Source organism: Theropithecus gelada, chromosome 12 (genome assembly GCF_003255815.1).
Source record: "Theropithecus gelada isolate Dixy chromosome 12, Tgel_1.0, whole genome shotgun sequence".
Lineage (NCBI taxonomy): Eukaryota > Metazoa > Chordata > Mammalia > Primates > Cercopithecidae > Theropithecus > Theropithecus gelada.
In genome coordinates, this window is record NC_037680.1 from 88,274,208 (window position 1) to 88,300,043 (window position 25,836).

The 25,836-nt window shown below is 33.8% G+C and overlaps 1 protein-coding gene across 4 annotated transcripts in view; it reads right to left on the reverse strand.

The window, feature by feature from the left end:
• Positions 1-25,836, reverse strand: part of ERBB4 (erb-b2 receptor tyrosine kinase 4) — a 1,181,951-nt gene that overhangs the window by 224,095 nt on the left and 932,020 nt on the right. For all 4 annotated transcript variants that reach the window (XM_025405288.1, XM_025405286.1, XM_025405289.1 and 1 more), the window contains exons 17-19: positions 25,287-25,419; positions 21,019-21,141; positions 15,952-16,050 (exon numbers count right to left, since the gene is read on the reverse strand). In XM_025405288.1, the coding sequence (XP_025261073.1) occupies positions 15,952-16,050; positions 21,019-21,141; positions 25,287-25,419 (355 nt within the window). The remainder of the gene's footprint in view (positions 1-15,951; positions 16,051-21,018; positions 21,142-25,286; positions 25,420-25,836) is intronic.

The following is a 25,836-nucleotide window of genomic DNA, read 5'->3' on the forward strand; positions in this document are numbered from 1 at the left end:
ACTATAGCTATTAAGTCATTATTATGTTTATCAGAACATGCCAGAAGTATAAAAATAGTATTTTATATTTATATAACACAGCATAGATAATAAGAATCATTTTTTTTTAACATCCTAAACAACCTAGGAGCAGTTACTTACTAATTTGCCTTTGAAAATCAGATTTGCTGGGCTCCCATTGAGCTCCCAACTTGTAGGTGGCAGGAGAGTTTAGACCAAGATCTTTTATAGCAAGATTCTAAATTCAGTATTTCTTTTACCTAAGAGGTCTCCTAATTCGTATTTATAAAATTCTCTTTAAAATATTAAAATTGAAACATAGAACTGCCCACTTTTAAAAATTTTACTGAATTCAACCAGAAGTTTAAATTAACTAAATTTTAGACATAGATGATGGTAAATTTCTCTGTATAATAGACAAAATATTAAATGAAAGAATGATAATCTAATGTAACAATTCTGTTTATTTCAGAAGCAGTAGAAAGACTTTATGCCTCATTAAGGAAAGTTTTTTGCTCCATTTTCAGTTAGAAAACTCTGCTGGCAGAATTGTATCTGAGCTATTTCTAAATATTTCATTCTCATTTGTAAATAGGAATGTTATTTCCTTACCAGTTACACATGCCCATGAAATACATAGAGATTTCCTGTACATAAAAAAGATTACTAAAGAGAGGTAGACATATTATAAGAGAAAATAATCAATGGGGAAATAAAGGAATGTGGATTTGAAATGGAAAAGGAATGTGGATTTGAAAAAAGTTCTTTTTTTATACAGGCTGTTACTTTAAATGACAATTGAATTACCAAGTAGAAGAGTTGGTTTCTCTCTAATAAACCTATTGATATTATTTACAGATCTCAAAAGTATAAAGATACATACAAAATGTTGCTATGTTTATTATATGTGAGATAATTGTATGTACAAGTGAAAGGAATAACAGAACATTTTCCAAATATATTCATACCCATAAACCTAATAAAATCAGAGAATTCATAAATTTACTTTTTAAAAATCAACATTATATGAAAAACTAGAGAATATTGTACTTTGAAAAGCTATTCTGCAAAAGAATAAAATGTGTTTTCTTTCATAAGAGTATAATAACACATTAAGCAAGTGAGTGTTGCACATTTTGAAATAAATTGATTTTTAAGGCACGTGGTGCATTGTTTTAATCACAAGAGGAAAAACCTTTTCTGATGTTATACTCAAACCCCTTGTGTAGTGTTTGCAACTCTCCCAAAAAGCTTACACAAGTTTCCTATGGTTAATTTTCCACATGCTTGCTAGAGCTGATAATTTTTAATTTACTGGTCAGATCTACTCATTTTTTTGTATGCAGTGTACCAGACATATTCCTGATTCACCAAAATTCTTCGTAGGGATAGAAGGAAATGATAGTGAATACAGCTGAGATCAAGTGGGCCCTTAGATCTTAATTATAAATTGTTTAAAAAAATAAGAAAAATGAAAAAATAACTGGCTCCCTTGGCTATTTTCTTACCAGGACACAAATGAAAAAGGGAAATTTATTTCTGACCATAAATCCCAAATGTTTTATTTTCATTTTCCACAAGTTAACTTTCTCACCTATCTAAGCAGCATTTTTGCTATTATTAGCTTCTGGTCCAATATTAGCTGACCAGTATCCGTCAAACTCCTCAGTTCAATGAGCTCAGGGACTCCCAAAGAACTCCATGTATGCAGACTTCTACTTACAGCTTCTAATTATTTTCTAACAGATAATGGAACATTTAAGTTCAGAGAGGTTATATTAAATTTGTAAGTGGATCAAAACCCTAGATACAGTTGCAGCAGCAAAGATCACTGTAGAAAACCCTAAGCTTTTTAGTTTTGAGATCCAGGACCCTCACTGATTACTTATTTGTCTGTGACGAACTGGTCTCATAATTGTAATACCTCAGAGGTGCTCATTTTTCTTCTAATCACACTATGCCGTGCTATACATAAACTGTAAGCAACAGGCACCAAAAAGATGGCCTCTCAGGAAATGCAATAGCATTTTTGGGGGAAAAAAACAAACTTTATATGTAGTATACATAGAATACTATAATTATTTTAATAGACTCAAATAAGTGTAGATTGTATGATAATCACTTCATGAAAAGTGTTAATGATTAAAACATTTATGCAATATTCATAAAAACGTTTTTGCAACAGAATTTTTTTTTGTTTGTTTTTTGAGACAGGGTCTCACTCAGTCCCCCATGCTGGAGTGTAGTGGTGCGATCTCTGCTCACTGTTGTCTTGACCTCCAGGGTTCAACCAATCTACCCACCTAACAAGCTGGGACTATAGGCGTAAGCCACCATGCTCAGGCTCCAGAATCTTTTTTTTTTTTTTTTTTTTAAATAAATTCAGAGGATTTGTGTGTGTATGTGTGTTTTAAGAAAGTTATACACAGTTTGATATTCTAATCTGAGAGTAAGAGTAACATAAAATGTCATATGGAGCAATAATAAGAAGAAAATGATGAGCTTTGAAGGGTAAGAATACCTCTTGAACAAAGCTTGATTTCCATCAATGCAGCAGGCAGCTGAAGGAAATCAGAAGAAAAAACTCAGAAGAAAAAAACTCTTGACTAAACTGTCATAGGTATTGTTACATGTGGTCCACCTGCCTCTCATTTAATGTGATATTTTGGAGGAGGCAGAGTAATGGTATGAGAAGCCAGTTGACTTTGGAGTTAGGGAGCTTTCAGTTCAAATCCAGGCTCTGTCTTCCCTTATTGGTTTTGAAATGAGAACAATGATTTAAATACTATCTGTAAGCTTCATTCTCCTCACAAAATAGGCATATTAATATCGATTTGTGGGAATTCTTGTAGCCCAATATAGATACAAAGAATCATTTAATTGTTTATAATTTACTATTTTGATCTTAATGTTACATGTGGTTCTAGAAAATCTTCAGAAAATATTTCTGCTATTGATAGTGGATTCATGGTGGATAATGGAACCAAGGAATGCCAGGCTGATCCTTTTTCACCCTGGCTTTGGTGTGCAATTGAGTTAAAATTTTTTCTACACTCCATTTACTTATTGTACAGATTAGCTCTGTAATTAGAAAAGGGGAGGGAGGATATTAGTGCAAAAAACACATACCTAAATTAATCCTTGTTTACATAATATATTCAGTTAATCTGGATGGGAATCAGTCCACATGTGATCCAGGTTTACTGACTCCTGCCACTGAATGTGGAATCACATTCTAAACATTAAGAAGACCTCTAGCAATCTGGGGTCATCTCTAACCCACTACTTGAGAGGACCCTTTTACTATGACCATTGCTAAGAGTGATGATGGTATGAAGACCATACACCAAAATGAAGGCCTCAACAGCAGCCCCAGAAACAAAGGATTTTCTCTGACCTTCTCCTGTCCTCCCGTTGCTCAGTCCCATTCTCTGCAAAGGCAAGCCACAGAACCTAAAATCCCTCTTCCCCCAGACAGGGCATACAAATGAGAACCCCTTTTTGTGAAAGCCAGCCATCAAACCTGAAAATGTTCTATGTAAAAACTGGCCATAAAAGAATTATCTGACCTACCTGTTTGACTGTAGGTCATAAGACCTCCATTCCAGAGAGGGCCCTGCCCCACACCCAGTAGGAAAGAATGCATGCTCAGAGAAATCGACAAGAATTTAGACAGATAGGCCTTGCTGGGTGTCTCCACTCAATTAACATTAGATCACACTCTTTCTGACCAATCATGCTTCCGTAAATCTGTCTATACCTTTTTGAACCTAAGCATAAAAATAGACAATTTTTGCTAAAATGTTAAGGAAATGGACAATTTCCCCCCAAAATGTAAAAATAAAGTCTTTCATTTATGTATTTTTATTTAGAAATAGAATCTTGCTCTGTCACCCAGACTAGAATGCTGTACCAGGATCCTAGCTCATTTCAGTCTGGAACTGCTGCACTCAACCTCCCACAGTAGCTAGGACTACAGGTGTAGGACAACCATGTCTGGTAGAGATGGGGTCTTTCTACCTTTTCTCCTATTAATTTGCATCACGTCAGTGAATTTTTAAGGAACCTTTAGGAAGCCAAGGGCCTTGGCCCCTACACTGACAAAGTTCCTGTCCATGACTTCTTTGGACATAACCAGGTAAATAAAAGCAGACCTATTGTTCGTTTGTTTAGTTTCTGTCAGTCTATGGTTTGGAAACTGTAGACATAAACCTCTGACTGATACAACAGTGTTGTTAAGTAAAATGAGGAATTCTCTTGATTATTTTGAGGAAATGATCATAAAATTTTTTTAAAGATATTCTTGTAATCACTTTTGTAATCCCATTTTTAGCAATGCCAGCCATGTGATCATTCTAATAAGTGATTACCCAATGGTACCACTAAACTTTAAAAAAAAGATGAAGAGTATTTTTATCTTTTATCCACATACCATACATATGTAAAGATACATATGTGTCTTTTTATTAGATTTTTAGATGTGTCTTTTTATTAGATTTATTAGATTTTATTAGATACATATGTACCTATTGCAATTATCACAGGATAGTAAACCTTTTTTCCCTTAACCAAATTACTGCCCTCTGAGTAACTAATTACTTCATGCCATATAATGCAAACCAGGACTTTATGCAGATAGTCCCTTCCTCCTGCAGGAAGAGTATTTTGTATTCTTAACTCTGGAAACAGATCGTTAACAAAACCATTGAGGTTTGACATATTGAAAATTGCTGATATTTTGGAAATTCTATTTTCTGGTGTTTGCTTGTCCTTTCGGCAAAAGATTTCTACCTGCATTTTATGAACAGTTGAGTATTAGAAACTGTTCCTCCTAGTGATACAGTCAAACTGAGTGGGGATTTTTCATAAGTCATAATAACTATCGGTTGCTGTTCAGATTGGAATAAGAAACTGCACATGATTAGTTTAATTCTCTTTCAGCTCTATGTGGCATTGTAACACATCCTTTAGTCACGTACGAAATTCACAAACTGTAGTTCAGAGAGGTGGAGAATACCCACAATATGGAAAATGATGTCTTCAACAGACAACGGATTTCCATTTACTAAATGCAAATATTGGTACAGCAGACTATGTGCTCTTGAGAAATGTCCTTTCACTCACACAAATTCAAGAAATGCTTTGGAGAAACAGGCAGACAAAAAGTTAATTAAGTTACATGTGGAGCTTACAAGGAGCAACCTGTATTGGATCTGGGTAGTCTCTTTTAGGTACTTCAATGGAGAAATTAAGCCTGTTGGAATGCAAAACTTGTCAAGTACTTTGTGTTAGTATCCCCTAAGGCAGTATTTAAAGCTGAAGTTTTAGGATCACTACTAAATTCAGTTAACTCTTACTGGAAATGCTTGCAGTCTACTGAGGGACTAAGTGGCTAAATTGGCTGGACTTCCTGGGTCAATAGGGTCTTCCCTATGGGGACATTCCCCTAAGCCAAAATGAGTCACAGCTGCAAGCTAAGGGATTGAAATGTCAATCAATCATATAGGGAGTTTAAGCTCTAGCTGCAGCCTGATGTTTTTAACCAATCAGGCCTGCCCACCCACAGGCACATGGAAAATAAGCTAATTCTGTAAGACAGAAAAAGGAAAAGGGGAGGGGTCATAAGGGGATATAAGCATAAGACACCCAAGCCAGAAAGGCAACCCTTCTGGGTCCCAAGTAAAGCATGGAAGCTTTACTTTTGCTTTCGCTTTAATAAGTCTTGCTGCCGCACACTCTGGTTCTGCGCGTTTCTCTAATCCAGCTGTAACACTCGCTGCTGCTGTCCATGGTTTCATTCCTTGAAACCCGTGAGACCATGAACCCTGTGATCAAGAAAAACCTTCTATTGCAAGAAGACTTCTCATCTCACAACTACTTTTATTTCTTTATTTTTGCCAAAATCTGCGATAAAATTAACTTTATTTTTCTTTTCATCCTTATATTCTTACACTTACTGAACAGAAAATAAATAGAGAGGTTACAAAGAGAAGAGACCTTGATAACACATTATTGTTGGAGAAGCAAACAGTATCCAAAATTACTACACAAGTCATCAAGAACTCAGGAGTAATAAGCTAAAAATGAAACCTAATACTACCCTCCCATATATAATGGAAACACTAACAGGCAAGCACTCAAAAGATTCCTTTAAAACAGGTTCCCCTAATAGGAACTAAAGAAAGTTATTGGCCTATTGCATGCATAGGAGAAAATCTTCCAAGGGTTTTCCTCCTCAAAGGGTTTTCAGAGGGTACATGAATACCAAGCCAAAATGGAAGGTCTATCTCTCTGTGATTCGTTTGGCACTACAGATTCAAGACAGATCTTAAATTGAGTTTGTAGAAGTGAATCAGATATGAGCAATATGAATACCTAAGAAAAATGATCCCAAGTAAAACATGCCAAATATGCCAAATAAAGATAGAATAATTGGGGAAAATACCACAGAAATTAATTAGGCTGGTATAGAGAGGGTGTAAAGGAGGAATAACGTCTTTAAAAAATAGGAAAAAAAAGTCAATTCGGACCATTAACCAAAGTAGTTATTCTGTCTCCTAACTACGTGCATATATTGTACTTGCACGTAGATACACAGTGATGGAGTCAGCAGACATAGTCACTCTCATTAAGGATCTTGTAGTCCAGTGGTGGAGAGTGGAATTCTACAATAAAAACTAGGATAAATAATATTAATAAATAATAACATTAAAATTTCTGAGTACTATTAGTAAGTTATAATTTTCGAAATTAGGAAAGGGCTCTTTGAGAAAGTACACTTATGCTGAGAAAATAAGGATAACGAGGAATTCATTAGGTATGATGGGAAGATGAACACTCCAGGTGAAGGCACTGACTGGCTTGGCTTATAAAGAGAGTGGAAAGAAAGTCAGTGAAGAGAAAGACTACTGGAAAAGAAATCAGGAGCTCTGTAAGCTAAGAATCTGATATTTTACTTTAGTAAAGCCACTAAAAGTCTCATGCAGAGAACCTGCACAATTCAAGCTTTGTATTAAAAAGTAGGAAGATTTGGAAGCTAGTCTCAGAACTTAAGCTGAAGAAGTTGAGGGCTTGGATTAAGATGATGGCAAAAGAGTATAAAAAGAAGAGAAAATTGTCCAAATGTGTTTTTGGCACAGAATCAAAGCATTTACTCTTAAATTGGAGGTAGGTGGTTTGTGGGGTTATGATATTCGAGGATAAATTTCAAATTTCTGATAGGGACAATAGGGTGGATACAGATACAAAATATTTAAATGGGTGAAACTGAAGGCAGAAGAGATTGAGAAGAGAGGATGAAGAGATCTATTCTGGGTATACTAAACTTGAAATGTCCCTGAGATTTCCATGTGGCAATATTAAGAATGAAGATAAGGTCAGATTCATAAAACAGACTAGAGATGGAATTTGGTAATCTGGTGAGATGATCTAGGAAAAATTTATAGATTGAAAAGAAGTCTAGGACTTTGCATTGATATATTTCAATATTTCTGATGTTGCTTACTGCCTTGCATTATTTTAAGAAGCAGGAAAGTTGAGGATTTTTCGTAAGAACATGGTTACAATGATGGTCCATGAATCTAAGTGGGCTGCAGAGAGATGTGAGATAGGAAGCCCTGAGGGATCGTGAGACAAAGGAAAGTCAGCGAAAGGAAAATGAACTAGAAAGGCAGGAGAATGTAGCTGAAGACTGAGATATTTGAAATAGTAATTTCAAATGTGAGGCTTCTGCTGATTGCTTACTAGTTCTATACAGCTAACAGGACATGAACAAGAGCCAATGAAATTAACTACAACAGAAATTATTTATCTTAACTACTAGGAATTTTTTTTTTCTTCTTAGTAGACCTTTGAAAATTCTGTTTCTACTAGTGTTTATAGATTCTTTTTCCAAAAATACTCTTTTTTTTTTTTTTTTTTTTGAGATGGAGTCTCGCTCTGTGGCCCAGGCTGGAATGCAGTGGGGCAATCTTGGCTCACTGCAAGCTCCGCCTCCCAGGTTCATGCCATTCTCCTGCCTCAGCCTCCCGAGTCGCTGGGACTACAGGTGCCTGCCACAACACCTGGCTAATTTTTTGTATTTTTAGTAGAGACGGGGTTTCACCATGTTAGCCAGGATGGTCTCGATCTCTTGACCTTGTGATCTGCCCACCTCGGCCTCTCAAAGTGCTGGGATTACAGGCATAAGCCACATCGCCTGGCTACTGTTTTATTTTTTTTAAAGCAAAGTTAATTTCCAGAACTTTAAAAAATTACTTCAACTATATGTTTTCTTAAGGGAAACAGGATTGGTTAGCTGACTTTTCAAGATCATGCCAAAATATACTTTACTTTGACATAGAAGCCACATATATATGACATGTAATTCCATCACAAAATGAAATTCTGCACTTGTTTCACCTCTGAAATAGATTAATTGTATTCATAAATGCAAATAGACAAAACCTAAGGTCAGAAAATAAATTAGATTAAGTAATATGAATTTTTGAATACCCACTATTATCCCTGGATGCAAGGATGGTTCAACATACGCAAATCAATAAATGTGGTATATAATATCAACAGAATGAAGAATAAAAACCATATGATCATTTCAATTTATGTTAAAAAAGCATTTAATAAATATGTCATCTCTTCATGATAGAAGCCCTCAAAAAACTAGGGATAGAAAAAATATGCCTCAACATAATAAAAGCCATATATGACAGACTCACAGCTAGTATCATACTGAATAGAGAAAAACTGAAAGCCTTTCCTCTAAGATCTGGAATGCAAAAAGGGTATCCACTGTCACCACTGTTATTCAACATACAACTGGAAGTCCTTGCTGGAGCAACCAGACAAGAAAAATATATAAAGGGCATCCAAATTAGAAAAGAAGTCAAATTTTCCTTGTTTGCAGATAATATGATCTTATGTCTGGAAAAACCTAAAGACTCCACAATAAAACAATTAGAACTTATAAACAAATTCAGTAAAGTTGCAAGATACAAAATTGACATACAAAAATCAGTAGCATTTCTATATGCCAACAAAGAACAATCTGAAAAAGAAATCAGAAAAGTATTCCGATTTATACTAGCCACACATGAAATTAAACACCTAGGAATTAACTTAAACAAACAAGTGACAGATCTCTATAATGAAAACTATAAAACACTGATGCAGCCGGGCGCGGTGGCTCAAGCCTGTAATCCCAGCACTTTGGGAGGCCGAGACGGGCGGATCACGAGGTCAGGAGATCAAGACCATCCTGGCTAACACGGTGAAACCCCGTCTCTACTAAAAAATACAAAAAAAAAAACTAGCCGGGTGCGGTGGCGGGCACCTGTAGTTCCAGCTACTCGGGAGGCCGAGGCAGGAGAATGGCGTGAACCCGGGAGGCGGAGCTTGCAGTGAGCTGAGATTCGGCCACTGCACTCCAGCCTGGGTGGCAGAGCGAGACTCCGTCTCAAAAAAAAAAAAAAAAAAAAAAACAAAACACTGATGCAATAAATTGAAGAGGATATCAAAAATGGAAAGACATTCCATGTTCATGAGTAGAAAGAATCAATATTGATAAAATGTCCATACTACTCAAAGCAATCTATAGATTCAATGCAATGCCTATAAAAATATATAAAAATACCAATGATATTCTTTATAGAAATAGAAAAAAAATTCTAAAATTTATACGGAACCATAAAATACTAGAATAGCCAAATCTATCCTAAGCAGAAAGAACAAAACTGGAAGAATCACATTATTTGACTTCAAATTATACTACACAGCTATAGTAACCAAAACAGCATGGTACTCTCACAAAATCATATACATAGACCAATGGAACAGAACAGAGAACCCAGAAACAAATCCACACAACTACAATGAACTCATTTTTGACAAAGGTGCCAAGAATGTACATTGGGAAAAAGACAGTCCAATAATGGTGCTGGAAAAAGGGATCCATATGAAGAAGAACGAAACTAGACCCCTATCTCTCACCACATAAAAAATCAAATGAAAATGGATTAAAGACTTTAATCCAAGACCTCAAACTATGAAACTACTACTACAAGAAAACATGGGGGGAAATCTTCAGGACATTGATCTAGGCAAAGATTTCTTAAGCAATACCCCACAAGCACAGGCGACCAAAGCAAAAAATGAATAAATGAGATCAAATCAAGTTAAAAGCCTTCTGCATAGCAAAGGATACAATTAACAAAGTTAAGAGACAACCTACAAAATGGGAGAAAATATTTGCAAACTAGCCATCTGACAAGGGTTTAATAACCAGAATATATAAGGAGCTCAAACAATTCTAGAGGAAAAAAAATCTAATAATCTGATCAAAATGTGATCAGAAGTCTTGAATAGGCATTTCTCATAGGAAGACATATAAATGTCAAATAGGCATATGAAAAGATGCTCAATATCACTGATTATCAGAGAAATGCAAATCAAAACTACGATGAGATATCTCACCCCAGTTAAAATGGCTTAATACTTACATCCAAGACAGGCAACAATAAATGCTGGCAAGAATGTGAGGAAAAGGGAACCCTCATGTACTGTTGGTGGGAATGTATATTCCCACCAATATGGAGAACTATGGAGAACGCTTTGGAGGTTCCTCAAAAAACTAAAAATTGAGCTACCATAAGATACAGCAATTCTACTGCTGGGTATATACACAAAAGAAAGGAGATCAGTATATCAAAGAGATATCTGTACTCCTATGATTGTTGCAGCACTACTTACAATAGGTTAGATTTGGAAGCAACCTAAGTGTCCATCAACAGATGTAGGAATAAAGAAAATATGGTACAAATACACAGGGGAGCACTATTCAGCCACAGAAAAAGAATGCAATCAAGTCATTTGCAAAGCTTGGATAGAAATGGAGATCATTATGTTAAGTGAAATTAGCAAGGCAGAGAAAGACCAACATCACCCGTTCCCATTTATTTGTGGGATCTAAAACCCAAAACAATTGAACTCATGAAGATAGAGAGTAGAAGTATGGTTACCAGAGGCTGGGAAAGGTAGTAGGGGCTGGGAATGGTTAATGGGTACAAAAAAAAAAAAAAGAAAGAATGAATAAGACCTACTATTTGATAGCACATGAGGTTACTATAGTCAATAATAACTTAATTGTAAATTTTAAAATAACAATGAGTGTGATTGGGTTGTTTGTAACTCAAAGGATAAATGCTTGAAGGAATAGATACTCCACTCTTGATGATGTGCTTATTTCACATCACATGCCTGTATCAAAACTTCTCATGTACCCCAGACATTAAGAATAAAAAAATCCACTATTAGTATGACACAGAATATAGCTAAGAATTACTATGTGAAGTCATATACATGAAATTTTATAATGTGAAAATGTTATAGAACAAAATATCTTTTAAAATAATTTTATTAGCCTGTTATACTCTAAGAAAAAATGTAAGCTACTCATAAATTATATTCATTTCACCCCATTAATATGATATCAATTAGATTTGAAATAATTTCCATCAAGATACTGAATATCAAATGGAAATATGGAGAAGAGAAACATAGACAATTCACATAAACATTTCTTCAGAAAATAGGAAAACAGGAGTTCTGTAAGATAAATAAAAGTTCCTATGGTATATATATATAAAAAAAAGCTATTCTTTTAATAAGAATATTACTATTTACATAATAAAGTCAGGTGACTTAAAACACGTTTCCTTGCAGTATCTCACTGTGGTAAATTTGGTGTGGAAACGTTGAAATGATAGCCAAAAAATTCATGCAAATACAAAGCCATGACTGTTGATCAGTCACTAGAATTTAGAATAATTACAGAATTTCTTTCATTTTTTTTTAAGAAAGCAAGTATTTTAGATAAAACATTTAAAAATGAAGTCAACTGATATTAGGTTTAAATACTGGGGAAAAATATAGAGTGATGGGAACTCAGAAAAAGTGAACAGTCTGTCTGATTTTATGAGATGGTGGTGCCCAATTTTAAGAATCTTGTTCAATAGCATCATTTCTTATGTATGTGTTCTGCACTATTTTGTGGATTAAAAAAAGAAAACAAAAAACAACAAAAAAGCCTACATTTTCCCTATAAAATGGTTCTATTTGAAACAAGAACTAGGAGCATGTATAAATGCAGGTATTCTTATGAAGGTGGGCCTTTAGAGTCATTTTCTTGATGTTGTTCAACGTGATCTTTCTTTACGGGAATGAAGAGTGTACTGGCCATTCACTAGCAGTGTGTTATTATTGTCATTATGAATCCATTAGACATATTCAGGTGAGCAGAGTAACAGCCCTGGGTGACCAAACTCTCCTTCTCTTGCTTTTAGTGTAGCATTTAATAGAACACAAACTGCCCCTTATTTATTTTTTTTTTTGCCTGTGGTAAAAATTCTAAGAAAATATAAAAGCCCTTTCCTTTATCCTTGAATATCAATAGAAATTTCATTGTGGTGATAAATTTTGAGTATTAAGTTGTTACATTTGTGTTATTTTTATAATAACCAGTAAAGCACAGCTCTATATGATAAATACAGTAGTGGTTATTGAATCTAGAATATTCTATTTCAAACATAGAGTGGAGAAAAGGGAGTCTAATGATTAATAAGATTGTGCAATTTCCATTGTCTTTGAAAGTTTTTTTTCCCCTGAAGAATTGTACAAACAAGCATACAAATACAAATATGCACATACACTAGTTTGCAAAAACGTGGTTGCAGCAGTTCTTATTTAGCTTGAAAGTTATCCTTGGAACACTCTACCGTAGTGTTTTACCAGATGACCCCCACCCACCTTTCTTTGCTTGACAGCTTTCTCTTTCCACTGAGCCTATTTTGCCATTCTTGGCTGGAAGGATATGTAGGGGGTGAAGTGTGGCTCTTTCCCAGCAGCTCTACAACTTCAGCTCCCTTAACCCTTGAGTGGGATAATTCTGAGGTGTATGTCCTACACTGGCTGCCAGAGTCTCTCCAGTGAAAAGAAGCTCCAGTCTCTTACAATGGCAGCTAGCTTTATTAGTTCCCCTGTCTTATTTCTAAACTCTCCTACTGATGAGTCCTTCACCTCCAAAATAAATGACTTTCACTCATATTCTTATTTCAGGGGTAGCTTCTGCATCTGTAAGAACCCAAACTAAAACAAGCTAAACTTCCTACTTTTTACCAAGTAACTCTGGAATAGTTATAATTTCAACTCAATCCTTAGATTCACATTACAAATCATTTTTCTTGTACCTACTTCTTTTTTTGTGGTTTGCTATTCAAATACTTTTATAATGATCTACACACATAACCAATGAGCTAAAAATGTAGGTATCAAATATAGGCTTATGTTTATGTTAAAATTACAGCAGCCTACATTAGATATTAAATTCACCATTGATGATGTCAGTTAAACTGCATTTTAATCATTGTGATGCCATCTTTCTAATGTTTTGAAAGAAGTCTCCAAAATAGTATGACAAGTGTCTGCCTGGGACTTATAAAACTCTGTTGATAGCTGTCCATCAATCTGTTAATCTTCTAGCATCTATCCACAAGTAGAAAAGTCACAGTCAAAATATTTTCCTTAATTTTTTTTTTTTTTAACTTTTAAAAAGAACAGATTCTTCTGAATCTGTTGGTTACCAAATCCATCAACCATCTAGGAAAATGACTCCTTTCATGGCTCAATCAGAGCCTCATCTAAAATTCAGCAGAAATCTAAGACTTCAGGCTGCCATCTCCACTCTTGTTTCCATGGGAATATATGTCAGATCAAGAAAAAAAAAATCGATGGGGTTAGGAGCTTTCAAATAATCATTCAAAATCATGATGAAGATTTTAGAGCTTTTTTCTTAGGTGTGATTATTTTGTAGCCTCTTAACTCCCTTTTGCCAGTCTGTTTCCATGGAAATATGACAAAAATGGCTGTTCAAGCCTCCAGCAGAGATTATTAGCATTCTTGTGAATTTCAGCTTTGGCTGTAGTCTTGGCTGGACAAGATTTTTTTCTACCAGTTTTACAAATTAACCTATACTGTTTCTACTCATTGTAATTTTCCTTTATAACTTCCACTTTTAAAAAAATTTCCCTTCACAAATTTATAGCTATGATCAAGATCAAATTGAATAATTGGCACATCACTGAAAAAGGCTTCAGTTTTAAATTGTAACATATGATCCAGGACATGTAGCTGTGGCATGTCAGAATCTTCAGAGAACTGAAGAAAGAAACAATATTTAGTTCTTGGCCTCATTGTTATATAGATGCTGGTAGATATGCAACAAGGTGATATTTAAAATATTTAGCAACTGGTAAGGCATGAAACCAACCAATCTGAAAAGCTGGTCTGTACCAGCTGATTATCAACCTACTATATGAGAACCAATAATAAGTTAAGCTGAAAGCAGTTTTATATAAGTAGTTAGCATTATACACAAATAAATTATTCAATGTCAAAGACAGCTCCTGTAAAACTTGTAAAGGAGCTTACAAGAGAAACTGGATAGAGATATGTAGCAATCTATCTTTTTAAAAAAATCAAAGTGCATATGCTTGCATCATCTTTCATATGAAGGTCATTTGAAAATACAAATCATTCTTATTACTCAAGACATTATGCTAAAAGATAGAGAAAGAACATATATGGTCTTTGATAGAACCCCTGGCAAGATGTCTTGTATTGAATGTGAAAAAATAACAGCATGATACATGTATAATTTTATTCAATCCTACTCTCTGAAATTTGCTGAACAGTTCAAATCTACAATTTTTGCTAGGGGAAATCTTAAAGTTCTGATTGACCTTATAAAGTACTTTTTTTATTCTTTAGAGGTCTGTTATTATTCTATAGTTCGAGTTTTTTAACCCATAGAGTCTTTTTTTCTGAATTTGAATTGAAAAAATAAATGTCAAGTGGTAATTACCTGACTCAGGTAGGTTATTAATTTAAATTTAACAGAGACTAACTTGCTATAGAAACTAATCTTGATTGGTGTTTTCAGCTAAATAGATCATAACCATAATAAAATAAAGCAGTATGGTTATTTTTTCAAATGATCAATTTTAGCCCCTGCTTTCCCCTTAGGCAACATCTGGCCTGAAGCTTATTTGTGTAAATAAAAAGTTTTATTGGAACACAGTCACACCCATTTGCATTAGTTTTTGCTGTTTGGTTTCGCTTTAATTATCTATGGCTGCTTTCCCACCAAAAAGGGCAGAGTTGAGTTGCTGCCACCGAGAACACATAGCATGTCAAAGCCTGACTATAATCCAGCCTTATAAAAAAAAGTTTACTGATTCCCTATCCAAGCTGGCTTCCTGAACTGAAAGTCCAGACCTGCCATTTTCTAACTTTGTAACCTTGGGGTAACCTTGGGTTAACCCCAGGTTCTTGGTCTGTCATATTTTGAGGAATAAATAAGTTATTATTTGTGAGTTATTTGTAACAGTGTTTGGCACTTAGTAAATGCTTTGTAAATATTAGTGACTTATTGCCACCACCACATAGTCTTTCTAATATTGTTCAGTGCAACTAATTTTAAGAAATATACTCATGAGTTTTGGTTATTTAATACAATTGACTATTTTTGGTTGCTAAATATCTTTTCAGTTGAAATTATGTATTGCTCTCACTTGAGAGCTATTTGGTTATATTTAACAAGAAAATATAAGAACATTACATGTCTGAATCAACGTGGTAGATAATTCACCTTAGGGATTGTAAATATCTTCAAACTCTAAAGGCAAGTTCTAGTGAACTATCTAGGCAGATAGTTGTGAAGCAGAAGTGATCTAAAAAGTATAATACAATGTGAAGTGGTCTTAGAAATGTCTTTAATTATAAGATTATAACATTTCCATAGGAGAAATTCGTAAGTTGTGGAGTTTTGGTTTTACTTTGCTTTAATTAAGCAGGCTATTTGATAATGGAGAAAAATGTGATTGTCTGGGTGTCTGTACTTACATCCATGAACTCCACATTTGCCTTGGGACCAGTTGTCTCATTAAGAATCTTAATAGCCACAGGAATCTTCACAGTTTCTCCTTCAGGTACCCAAATGCCCTTTGGGAAAAAAAATTCACATTAAATATGACATCTCAACCTATTAAGTTCTTACAATATAACTTACAAGTTTGAAATTATAACATTCAATCAACAAACATTTATTTACCACTTGTTACATGTTACAAGTTACTCTGCAACTTTGTTGTCTGCTTTCATTATCTGAAGATGACACTCATATATATAATTACATATATAGAATATATATATATATCCTGCTCTCAAGATGTTTACACTACTGTCAAATTCTACTTGTGTGCATGAAAAAGGCTTTGAATAGTGAAGACAGCATGGAAATAGGATAGCAAAAGAATATCTTATTTGGATGATATCATCGAGTTTTTGAGATGGTTGCTCTACTTTTTTGAATCTCAATTGTATCATCTGTAATTTAGAAGACTGGGCTAAGTAATGCTAGAAGTTCTTTTCAGGTTGAATATTATCTAAATATTCAGCAGCAAGAAAAACAATTTAAAAAGCATATTCTCATGTTCTTCAAGTTCAAACTGATTTAAGAATTAATTTTCAACAACGAATGGATTTAGTTTTCAAAGGCAAGTGCTAGGGGATATTGAGCACAGATTAATTTGTCTACATTATTAAAGCATGTGTATACGTGTGTGTGTGAAGGATTTGTATTATTTCGGAAGAAATATAAAATATTTATATTGGCTATTGTTAATTCTCTTTTCCTATCAAAATATAATTATAGTATCTGAACAGGATCTATCCCTTGGGAAAGTATAAAGTTGGTAGAGTTTGAGTGAAATACAACATTAAGTTAAATAATAGCATTTCTGGGTAAAATGAATTATAACATTTGAATGAGGACAATGATTTTGATAAGACATACAAGGATGCACAGGTTGTACAAAAATGCATTTTAAAAGGTGTATTTTCCCAAATCAATGCAAAAGCAAATATGAGATAATGAGGACAAAAACCAAAAAATCTCAAATTTTAGCTTCTTAGCCCTGACATCAGAAAATATTTCTTATAAGACTTTTAACATTAAAATGAATGAATGAAAAATAATAGTTTGTTATTCCTGAACAAAACATCTTTACTTCATGTCTTTCTTAATATCAGCTGGTTATAGTCATAAAGAAAAAAATTCAAAATTTTTTCACTTTGAACTTTTATGCTACAACATATGTATTTGTGTTACTCAAAGTTACAGTATCATCAGGAGGCATGAACACAAGAATTATTTTAAAACATAGTAACAATAATAAAGAAAACAAAAGACGTTAACTTTTAGAAAGTAGTTGCATTCTTCCTAGGCAGAATGAATAGGGAAATCTATGTGTCACATGCAAAATAATAAGCCAAGTTCCTTGCATAAAATTAAAATAAAATAAAGCAGAAACAGAAAAAAGAAAAAAAGCCCAGTACTCATAGGCTGCATTTTCTCACTGATGTTATCTAAGGTGGAAAACAGGCTTATTATTCATTATTCAGTAGAGTAACCACAGAGAAGATTACTTTATAAAGACATGGCATCAATATTAAAGTATCCCTAAAGTGTACTTTTACAATAATATAGGCCAGGCATGGTGGCTCATCCCTGTAATCCCCCTACTTCAGGAGACTGAGGCAGAAGGGTCTCTTGAGCCCAGGAGTTCAAGACCAGCATAGGCAACATAGAGAGATGCCAACTCTACCAAAAATAAAAAAAAAAAATGAGCCAAGTAGCTCATGCCACATGCCTGTGGTCCCAGCTACTCAGGAGGCTGAAGTGGGAGAATGGTTTGAGCCCAGGAGATTGAGGCTAGGGTGAATTGTGATTACCCCACTGCCATCCACCCTGGCCTACAGAGCAAGACCCTGTCTCAAGAATAAATAAATAAATAAATAAATAAAATAAGAATATAAATTCAATGTAAAGTATTTTATATTGCTTTGTAAAATAAACATTTATTTAAATTATTCATTATTTCACTATTTCATTATTCATTCATTATTTCACTATTTTCTGGGACCAACTAGTTAAAAATTTTACTATTTGATACCCATGATATTGGACCTAATCTTTATACTTAAACAGAGAATATTTCTAACTAGGAGAAAAAAATAATCAAATAATTGGTTAAGCCAATTTGCATTTCTATGGTCAAGAATAATCCTTTATAGTTTAAGACAGTATGTCTTCATAACAATTGATCTATTGATTAAAACTTCAGAGTCAACCATAGACACTTCAGGCATATAATTCAAAAAAACTGATGAAATGTCCAGTAAACTTTCACTACAAGTAATTTCAATTAATGTAAAACACTCATGCACAATAGACAAATAAATGCTCTTAATACAAGTTAATAAAGGTTTATTATTAAATGTTTAAATCGGTAACATTTTTCTCTGCTGAGGACATTAGATAGTGTTTAGTCTTGAGTTATAGGGTACCCAAGGTTTAAAATAAAATTTAATTTACAGACTACATTATCTTTAAAAATATAGGAGTGATTACATTCTAGGAACAATCCAAGATTGAGCTATCTTAAAAATGGAAGTATGTTACAATAAATTTAAATTTGGCCATTTATCTGTATCTTTTTTCTCCCTATTTCTGTTTTTCATTAACACATACATTTACCCACTTACTTTAAATTTTGTCAATGCCACATGCAGAATCGGTAACAGGCCAACATTTAAAGGCAGGAAGCCCTAATATTTTTCTACTGACTTGTCTATGTTTCAGCACAGAAACCTTCAGTTACATCTGTGAATATGGAGAACTGTACCATTTACTAGATAATTCAGGTGGGGAAAAATCCTGCAACCAATCATTAGAATAGGGGTTTATGGCACAGCTATGTGATCCAGAATGATTGCCAATATGGATCCAATTCACAGCAGTACTTTCAATTTGTCAATTTAAACAATCAGGACTGCAATTTAGGACTCTACATTTATTATCCATATAATTTGTTGATATCATTTTATTGTAGAAATGAGTACAGATTAAAATTATTAAAGATGTAAATACAAATTGCAGTAACTAGATACAAATTTTAAGGGTATAAAATAATACAGTCTGAGTCTGGCTTTTTCTAGCATAATGTAAATTGAGAAACAGAAAAATTTGTGTTTCTTTGAACATACATCAAATCTGAAGATTAGAAAAGGCATCAAGTCAGTCTAGAACAGTGCCTATGCAAAGTAGGTGGTCAAACTTATTGCAAGTTAATATCAAATTTAACTGAATAAAACATGCATGATAAAAGATTAGGAAACTTCTACATTTTGACCTTAGAACACAAGTTTTATTTTAAGGATATTAGATTATTTTGGAGCACTATGAGAGAAAAATTAAGGTTTATATTCTAATTATTAATATATTTTTAAAATAAATCACTGTTTTAAAAAGAATATTTTGAAATGCAACATTTCTAAGATCCAATTAACTTTAACAGATATTTTGTAAAATGTAGGCTTACACATAGCTTTAAGAAATATATTAAATGCCAGCTGGGAATGGTGGCTCATGCCTATAATCCTAGCACTTTGGGAGGCCATGGTGAGTGGATCACTTGTCAGGAGTTCGAGACCAGCCTGGCCAACATGGTGAAACCTCATCTGTACTAAAAATACACAAATTAGCCAGGCGTCGTGGTACGTGCCTGTAATCCCAGCTACTGGGGAGGCTAAGGTAGGAGAATCACTGGAACCCAGGAGGCTGTGGTTGCAGTGAGTGGATATTATGCCCTTGCACTACTGCCTGGGCAACAGAGCGAGACTCCATCTCAAAATATATATATATATAAACATATATTTTTATATATAAATATTTAATATATTATATATTTATATATTATATATAAATATATATTATTTATAATATATACTATATAAATATATATAATTTATATACATATATTGATATATATTATATACATAAAATATCCATTACTACAATTTCCAAAAGTTACTTTGACATTTTATATATATAATGTAATAAATATATATTTATATATAAAATATTTTATATATTTATATTTATATTTATTTATATGTATAAATTTATGTATGTAAATATATATTATATTATATATATTTATATATTGTATATTTATATATTATATATGTATTTATATATATGTAAAATGCCAAAGTAACTTTTGGGAATTGTAGTAATTGATATTACAAGAATAATTCAGCATTAGCCCAGAAGAGTTTCTTAATCTTGTTATTTACCATTAAAATATATTTCACCACATTTAATCTTGGGCCTAGCTTCTTCTGAATTGGTCTTGTAATTAAGGCAAATACATAAACATACACATGCCATCATTTGAGCTTTTCCTTTCCAGAAATATCTCTTATTGAAAACACATAATGTCATCTTTTCCTCCTGTCTGACCTGAATTTTGCATATAATGTCACATCTTTAGTTTGCTTATAATGACAAAGACATCAAAACCATGGTAATTATCTACAAAATCATAAATGTAACCAGGTAGGCAAAAAATGATTTAGATAGCAGACATCAGCATATTTGAATAGATTCTAAAAAGAGCAACTACTAGGGTTCTGATGGGGAGGCTTTGGATAAAAAAGCAGAAGTAAAAAAGAATAAAGGATTATGGCATATTGCCCAGGCATGTCTGGGGTTCATGGAGCACTGTGTAGGGGTAATGGAAAATGGGTTGTGGCTTGATAGTTGGATAAAAATAGAAATTTGCCAAAAGGAATATGACGTAAGGGGCTCAGAAAGGTATAAAGAAAAAACTATACTTGGATTTGTATCAGTTTCTTGCTTTTCTCTCAAGACTGTATCCATCCCAGCTCATTCAATAAAAATTAATGAATTCATTTGTGCAGCAATTTCTCAATATTATAAGTCTTCCTTTCTGAATATTATAAGAAAATTAGGTTGTCTAAAGTAATAACTCCATTGGCTATTATTTTTTAAACGTATAAAACAAAACTTAAAATAACTAACGATATGCATTGTTTTTTACTTACTTTATAAACCGTTCCAAAAGCACCCGAGCCAAGGACTTTTACCCTCTTCAACTCAGTTTCTTTCAAAATACGAAGTTGAGCTTGATTGGGTGCTGTGCCACTGGGAGTTAAAGGTTCCACCAACTGCAAAGCGGAAGGAAGAAGATTATACTTTCAATCCAATAGTCAGTCCTCTCTCTCTTTCTTTCTCTCTCTCTCTCTCTCTCTCTCTCTCTCTGGTTCTCTTTCTCACAAAGCAAAAACGCACAAATATAGTTTGCCTTGACACCCAATACCTTTGTAATATGCACCACTCACCATTCACTGACACATTTATGCATTCTTTCAGACCCTGTCCTTTCTCTTCTCCTGCTCTTTGTCAGAGCAAACACAAGTAACAAATGTGTGCCTACCTTGAGGCATACTAGGCTATGAGATTTGATGCATTAAGGAAAGGAAATGCTGCCTTCTTAGAGCTTAAAACATACCTGGGAAGCCAGGACAAATATGTCAGAGGAGAGGGGAAAAAAAGCACAATGCCAAAACTCTAGGACAGTGCTGTTAAAACTTTAATGTACATCTGAATTACCTCAAGTTCTTGTTAAATACAGGTCCTGGTTCAGTAGGTCTGGAGTAGACCTGAAATGTCTGCATTTGCATAGAACTCTAAGGGATGCCCAGGTACCATGGTGATCCTCGAACGCATTTTAAGTACCAAGGCCCAAGTGTACCTGTTAGATCAATAGTTCTACAATTCTATGATTTGATTCTGGATCATAAGTGAATGCTATGAAATGCAAGGAATCAAACAACTACTGGGGAATGAGGCTCACTAGTTTTGTCTTCCTAAAAAATGTACACTTTAAAATCAAGTATTGAGATGTCTAAGTCTTGAGATAATGAAATTGGGTTGACATTGGGAGGGCCACTGTGAAAAGCAGCCTGGGCACAGCAAGAGGAAGGAGGAGGAAGAAATACAGCAGAATACAACAGGGAGTGGGACAGGTCAGAAGGGTGAAAGTAAGGTGGGAAACCTACCTAATCATGGGGTGGGCTGGGTGTGGTCAAAGTAGTAAAATTAGGCTGATAGTTTTAGATATCATCATTGCTATGTGATTCAGTTGGGGGAATGAATGAGAAGGGGCAAAGTATGTGCATGCGTGCCAATCACTGGCATATGTGAGAAAAAAAAATGTACGTCTAAGAGAGGCTCTGGATACCAAAAAGTCTGTATCCTATGTTAAAATTTTAGGTTTTTATCTATGTATGAGTAAAAGGGCAAGTGCAAGAAATAGGAGTTTCTTTGTCTTTTTAAAGTTAAATTAAGGAACTAAACTTTACAAATAGTCTTTTTTTTTTTTTTTTTTTTTCCAGCATAATAATCAAAGGCTACTACTACTCAAATTGTCTTGAACTCACCACAGTATTTCAAAGTATCTGTTTACAAAGCTAAGTGCACTGTGGCGCTGCAGCTTGGTTATGAATTACCATGCTTCTGTGAAAATCATGGCCTACTTAATTAGTGGAAGATTCTTGAGGGAAGGTAAGTGTAGCTAAAGCAAGAATTTTAGGAAGAATGTAATCAAAAATTACCAATAAACTTAGGTTATCTTCAAATTTTTTTTTTAATTGTGAGTCTGACAACTCATCTTCAATTTCATTTTCAAATTTAAGTTATATAAATGTAAATTTGATAACATAGAACTGCATTCAAGTCACATTTTAAAAATCTCAGAAAGAATCACTAAATTATTCGAAAAATTTCAAAATGATTGCTCAACTGAGTTCCCTTTATTTGAAGGCAACTCAACCATACAGAAATCGTTGGGTAGATTTTGATACACATGCTATATGTATAATGAATAACTCATGAATCATTTTTAAAAATCGTATACAAAAGTCACATAAAATCACACAATACTGGGAGGGGGCTTCAGCATCTTGGATGAGATATACTTAAAATATACATTGTGTATATGCTTTGGCATATACCATGCAATAATTTCATATTTTGAAAACTTTACAATTCTACCTCACCTTTTTAGCCTTCTTTTTTCTTGGGTATCATTTAATATATTTCACAAAAACATGTTTCTTTGTCATTTAATATATTTTACAGACATGTGGGTTTAAAATTGGAGGTTTATATGACAGTGTTGCCACTCACAGGAAGCAATTTGCCCTTCCTAGACCTTTATTTCTTGTCTGTGAAATAGGTATAGCAATAATTACCTTAGAAACTTGAGAAAGGATGAAATGACATAACATATGTGGAAAATTCTAGAATGCTGCCTGGCATATTGTAGGCACTAAATCTGTTACTTTTCAAAGGATGAGATCATGTCTCATTAATACATTTTTGAATCACACCATCTACCAAAGCATCAAGCTTACAGTGCATCTCAGTAAGCATGTGTGGAAAAAATATGTTTTCTAGTTTTATGCATGTAACATAAAAAAGACAATCTGGAGCAAAATGATTTGAGGAACGTGTACCAACTTTAAGTGTATGGAAACAATATATCAAGATTCAATAAATGTTCACTTCTGAGGCAGATTTCTAGCTTCAGTATTTAAAGATTTAAATTGACCCTCTTAAAAATTCCCCCTTTATTTAAAAGATGGTAGAAAATCATAGTTATTTTCTTTTACTAAGAAAAAAATAGGAATTCTACGATTATCTAACCACCAAATGTAAAATAATTTAGTCTTAAGGAATAACTTTCTATAAAAACAGAACCTGCTTATAAAACCAATAAGTGTGTGTTTATTTAGTAAGGAAATGACAGTTTGAAGGACATTCTTATAAAGCACTGCATTATAAAAACAAACCAAGATAAAGCAACACAACTCTTTTCATGGCAATGAGCCTTCCCTGTGTGTGGTTAAGGGAATTTCTCTTCCATTATGCAGTCACCTAAATGTTGTGTTCCAAGCTTTCAATTCCTTTCCAACTCTAGTTTACAATACTTCACTTCTCAGAATTCTCTCACCAACTGCCTCAAGCTGACCATGAGATAGAGTTCTCTCTGCCTCCAGTATCCTAGCTAAATTGCAAACATGCATAGCACAAAGCACATGTGTCATGTCCAAATTTTCATTCACATGTGCAAGATGAACAGTAACCAAATTGCTCTTCCATAAGCTTCCAGCTAAAGTAGGAATCATGATTAGGTTTTCCCATGTATGTAATTGACTACCTCTATTTTGCTTGAACATGTCTGTTCATGAGACAGCTCATTCCAATTGCAGATAACTTTAATCCTTAGAAAGTGTTTTCCTAGAAGAAGCTGTAAGGTAGTCTCCCGAAACTTTCACAGGATACTTCTATCTAGATTTTATTTCTGGGTAAAGAGCTAAAATTTAATTCATTATCAGTATGCAAAATGTGTGAGTGAATTAAAATTCCCATTCCTCTCATTCCTGTCAGTGTTCAAAGCAAAAGTCAAATTGTCAGACTGACAATGAGAAAAACAACAAACGTTGGATAAGCTTATCTCAGAACAGAATTGCTCTGAATTGTTCAGACAGGCACAGATGTGTGTATCAGGAGAAAGGTAGGATGGAAGTTGAGAAGGGTCTGGTAATGCATAGTCTTCTGTAATTATTTTTTCCCTGTATCCTGTACCACGAAAACTATCTGCTTTTGTGCTAGAGAACTCAGTGTAGCAATATAAAAGACATTATAATCATTTATGAGTAATTTACATACTCACAATAACTGCCATGCATAATATTAAATGCATCCCATAAATTGTGTTGTAAGTTCTGTGTGATTACAATACTACTAAGCTTTATCCTGTAAGCTTAGTCTTTCACTGCTGGTGTAATGAGATCATTGACTACCAATTTAATGATCCTAATTAAAACATGCATTCCTTGTCTGTTTAGTTTTGTTCTGAAACAGAAAGATTCTCTCTCTTTCTAACATTTTTCTAGCTCTGTCACTGAGATATTTTCGATGCAGGTATTTTCTAGATCTGCTGCTATAGAGATATCCCCTGTCTAGAGCTTGCTAATGGAATCCCCCCAACCACACACACAAAATAACAGATACTTTCCCCAATACAATAATTTTGTTGACTACTCCCATCTATCCCCTTGAAGTCTTGACTATTTTTACGATATAATCTGACTTTTCACAAGCTTTGTTTAACGGACTATAAAATAAAAATTTAATTAGGACATTGAACAGAATTTTACTTGGATTAAATAACTGAACATCATCGAAACCTTCTAAACCTGATGAAAATCCCCAAACACATGAAGAGAAGAAATAAATACCTCACCTCTGTTTCCAAGAATCTTCTCAAGGCTCTTTTCTTTTTGATGCTCTTCCTTCTAACATAAACAGCAAATGTCAGACCAACAATGACCAGAATGAAGAGCCCACCAATTACTCCAGCCGCAATCAGGGGAGTTCTGACAACCAGAATGAGAAAAAACAAAACAAAACAAAAGTATGAAGAGAGAGAAGACAGAGGAAGAGAAAAGAGCAGTTGTACAAGACGTTATCCACATTTCACAAATCTAGTCATTTAGATGAAATGCAAATATAAAAGTGCATTAGGTTTTGCTCTATCAAAACCTTTCTCATGGTAAAGACTATAGTTGTTTTTGTGTGTGTTTTACAAATAATAAACCATGCACATACAACTCATCTTTGAGGATGAACAGTCACAACATGCCATTTGATGAAAAAAATGTAACACTTGCTAGCAGTATGAAAAACATATGCCAAAACATTGGTGTTGGTGCATTTAATATTTTGCTATTATATATGAATCAACAGGAAATACATTGTAAAATATTTTTGTGGTTTGTAATTTTATTTTCAGT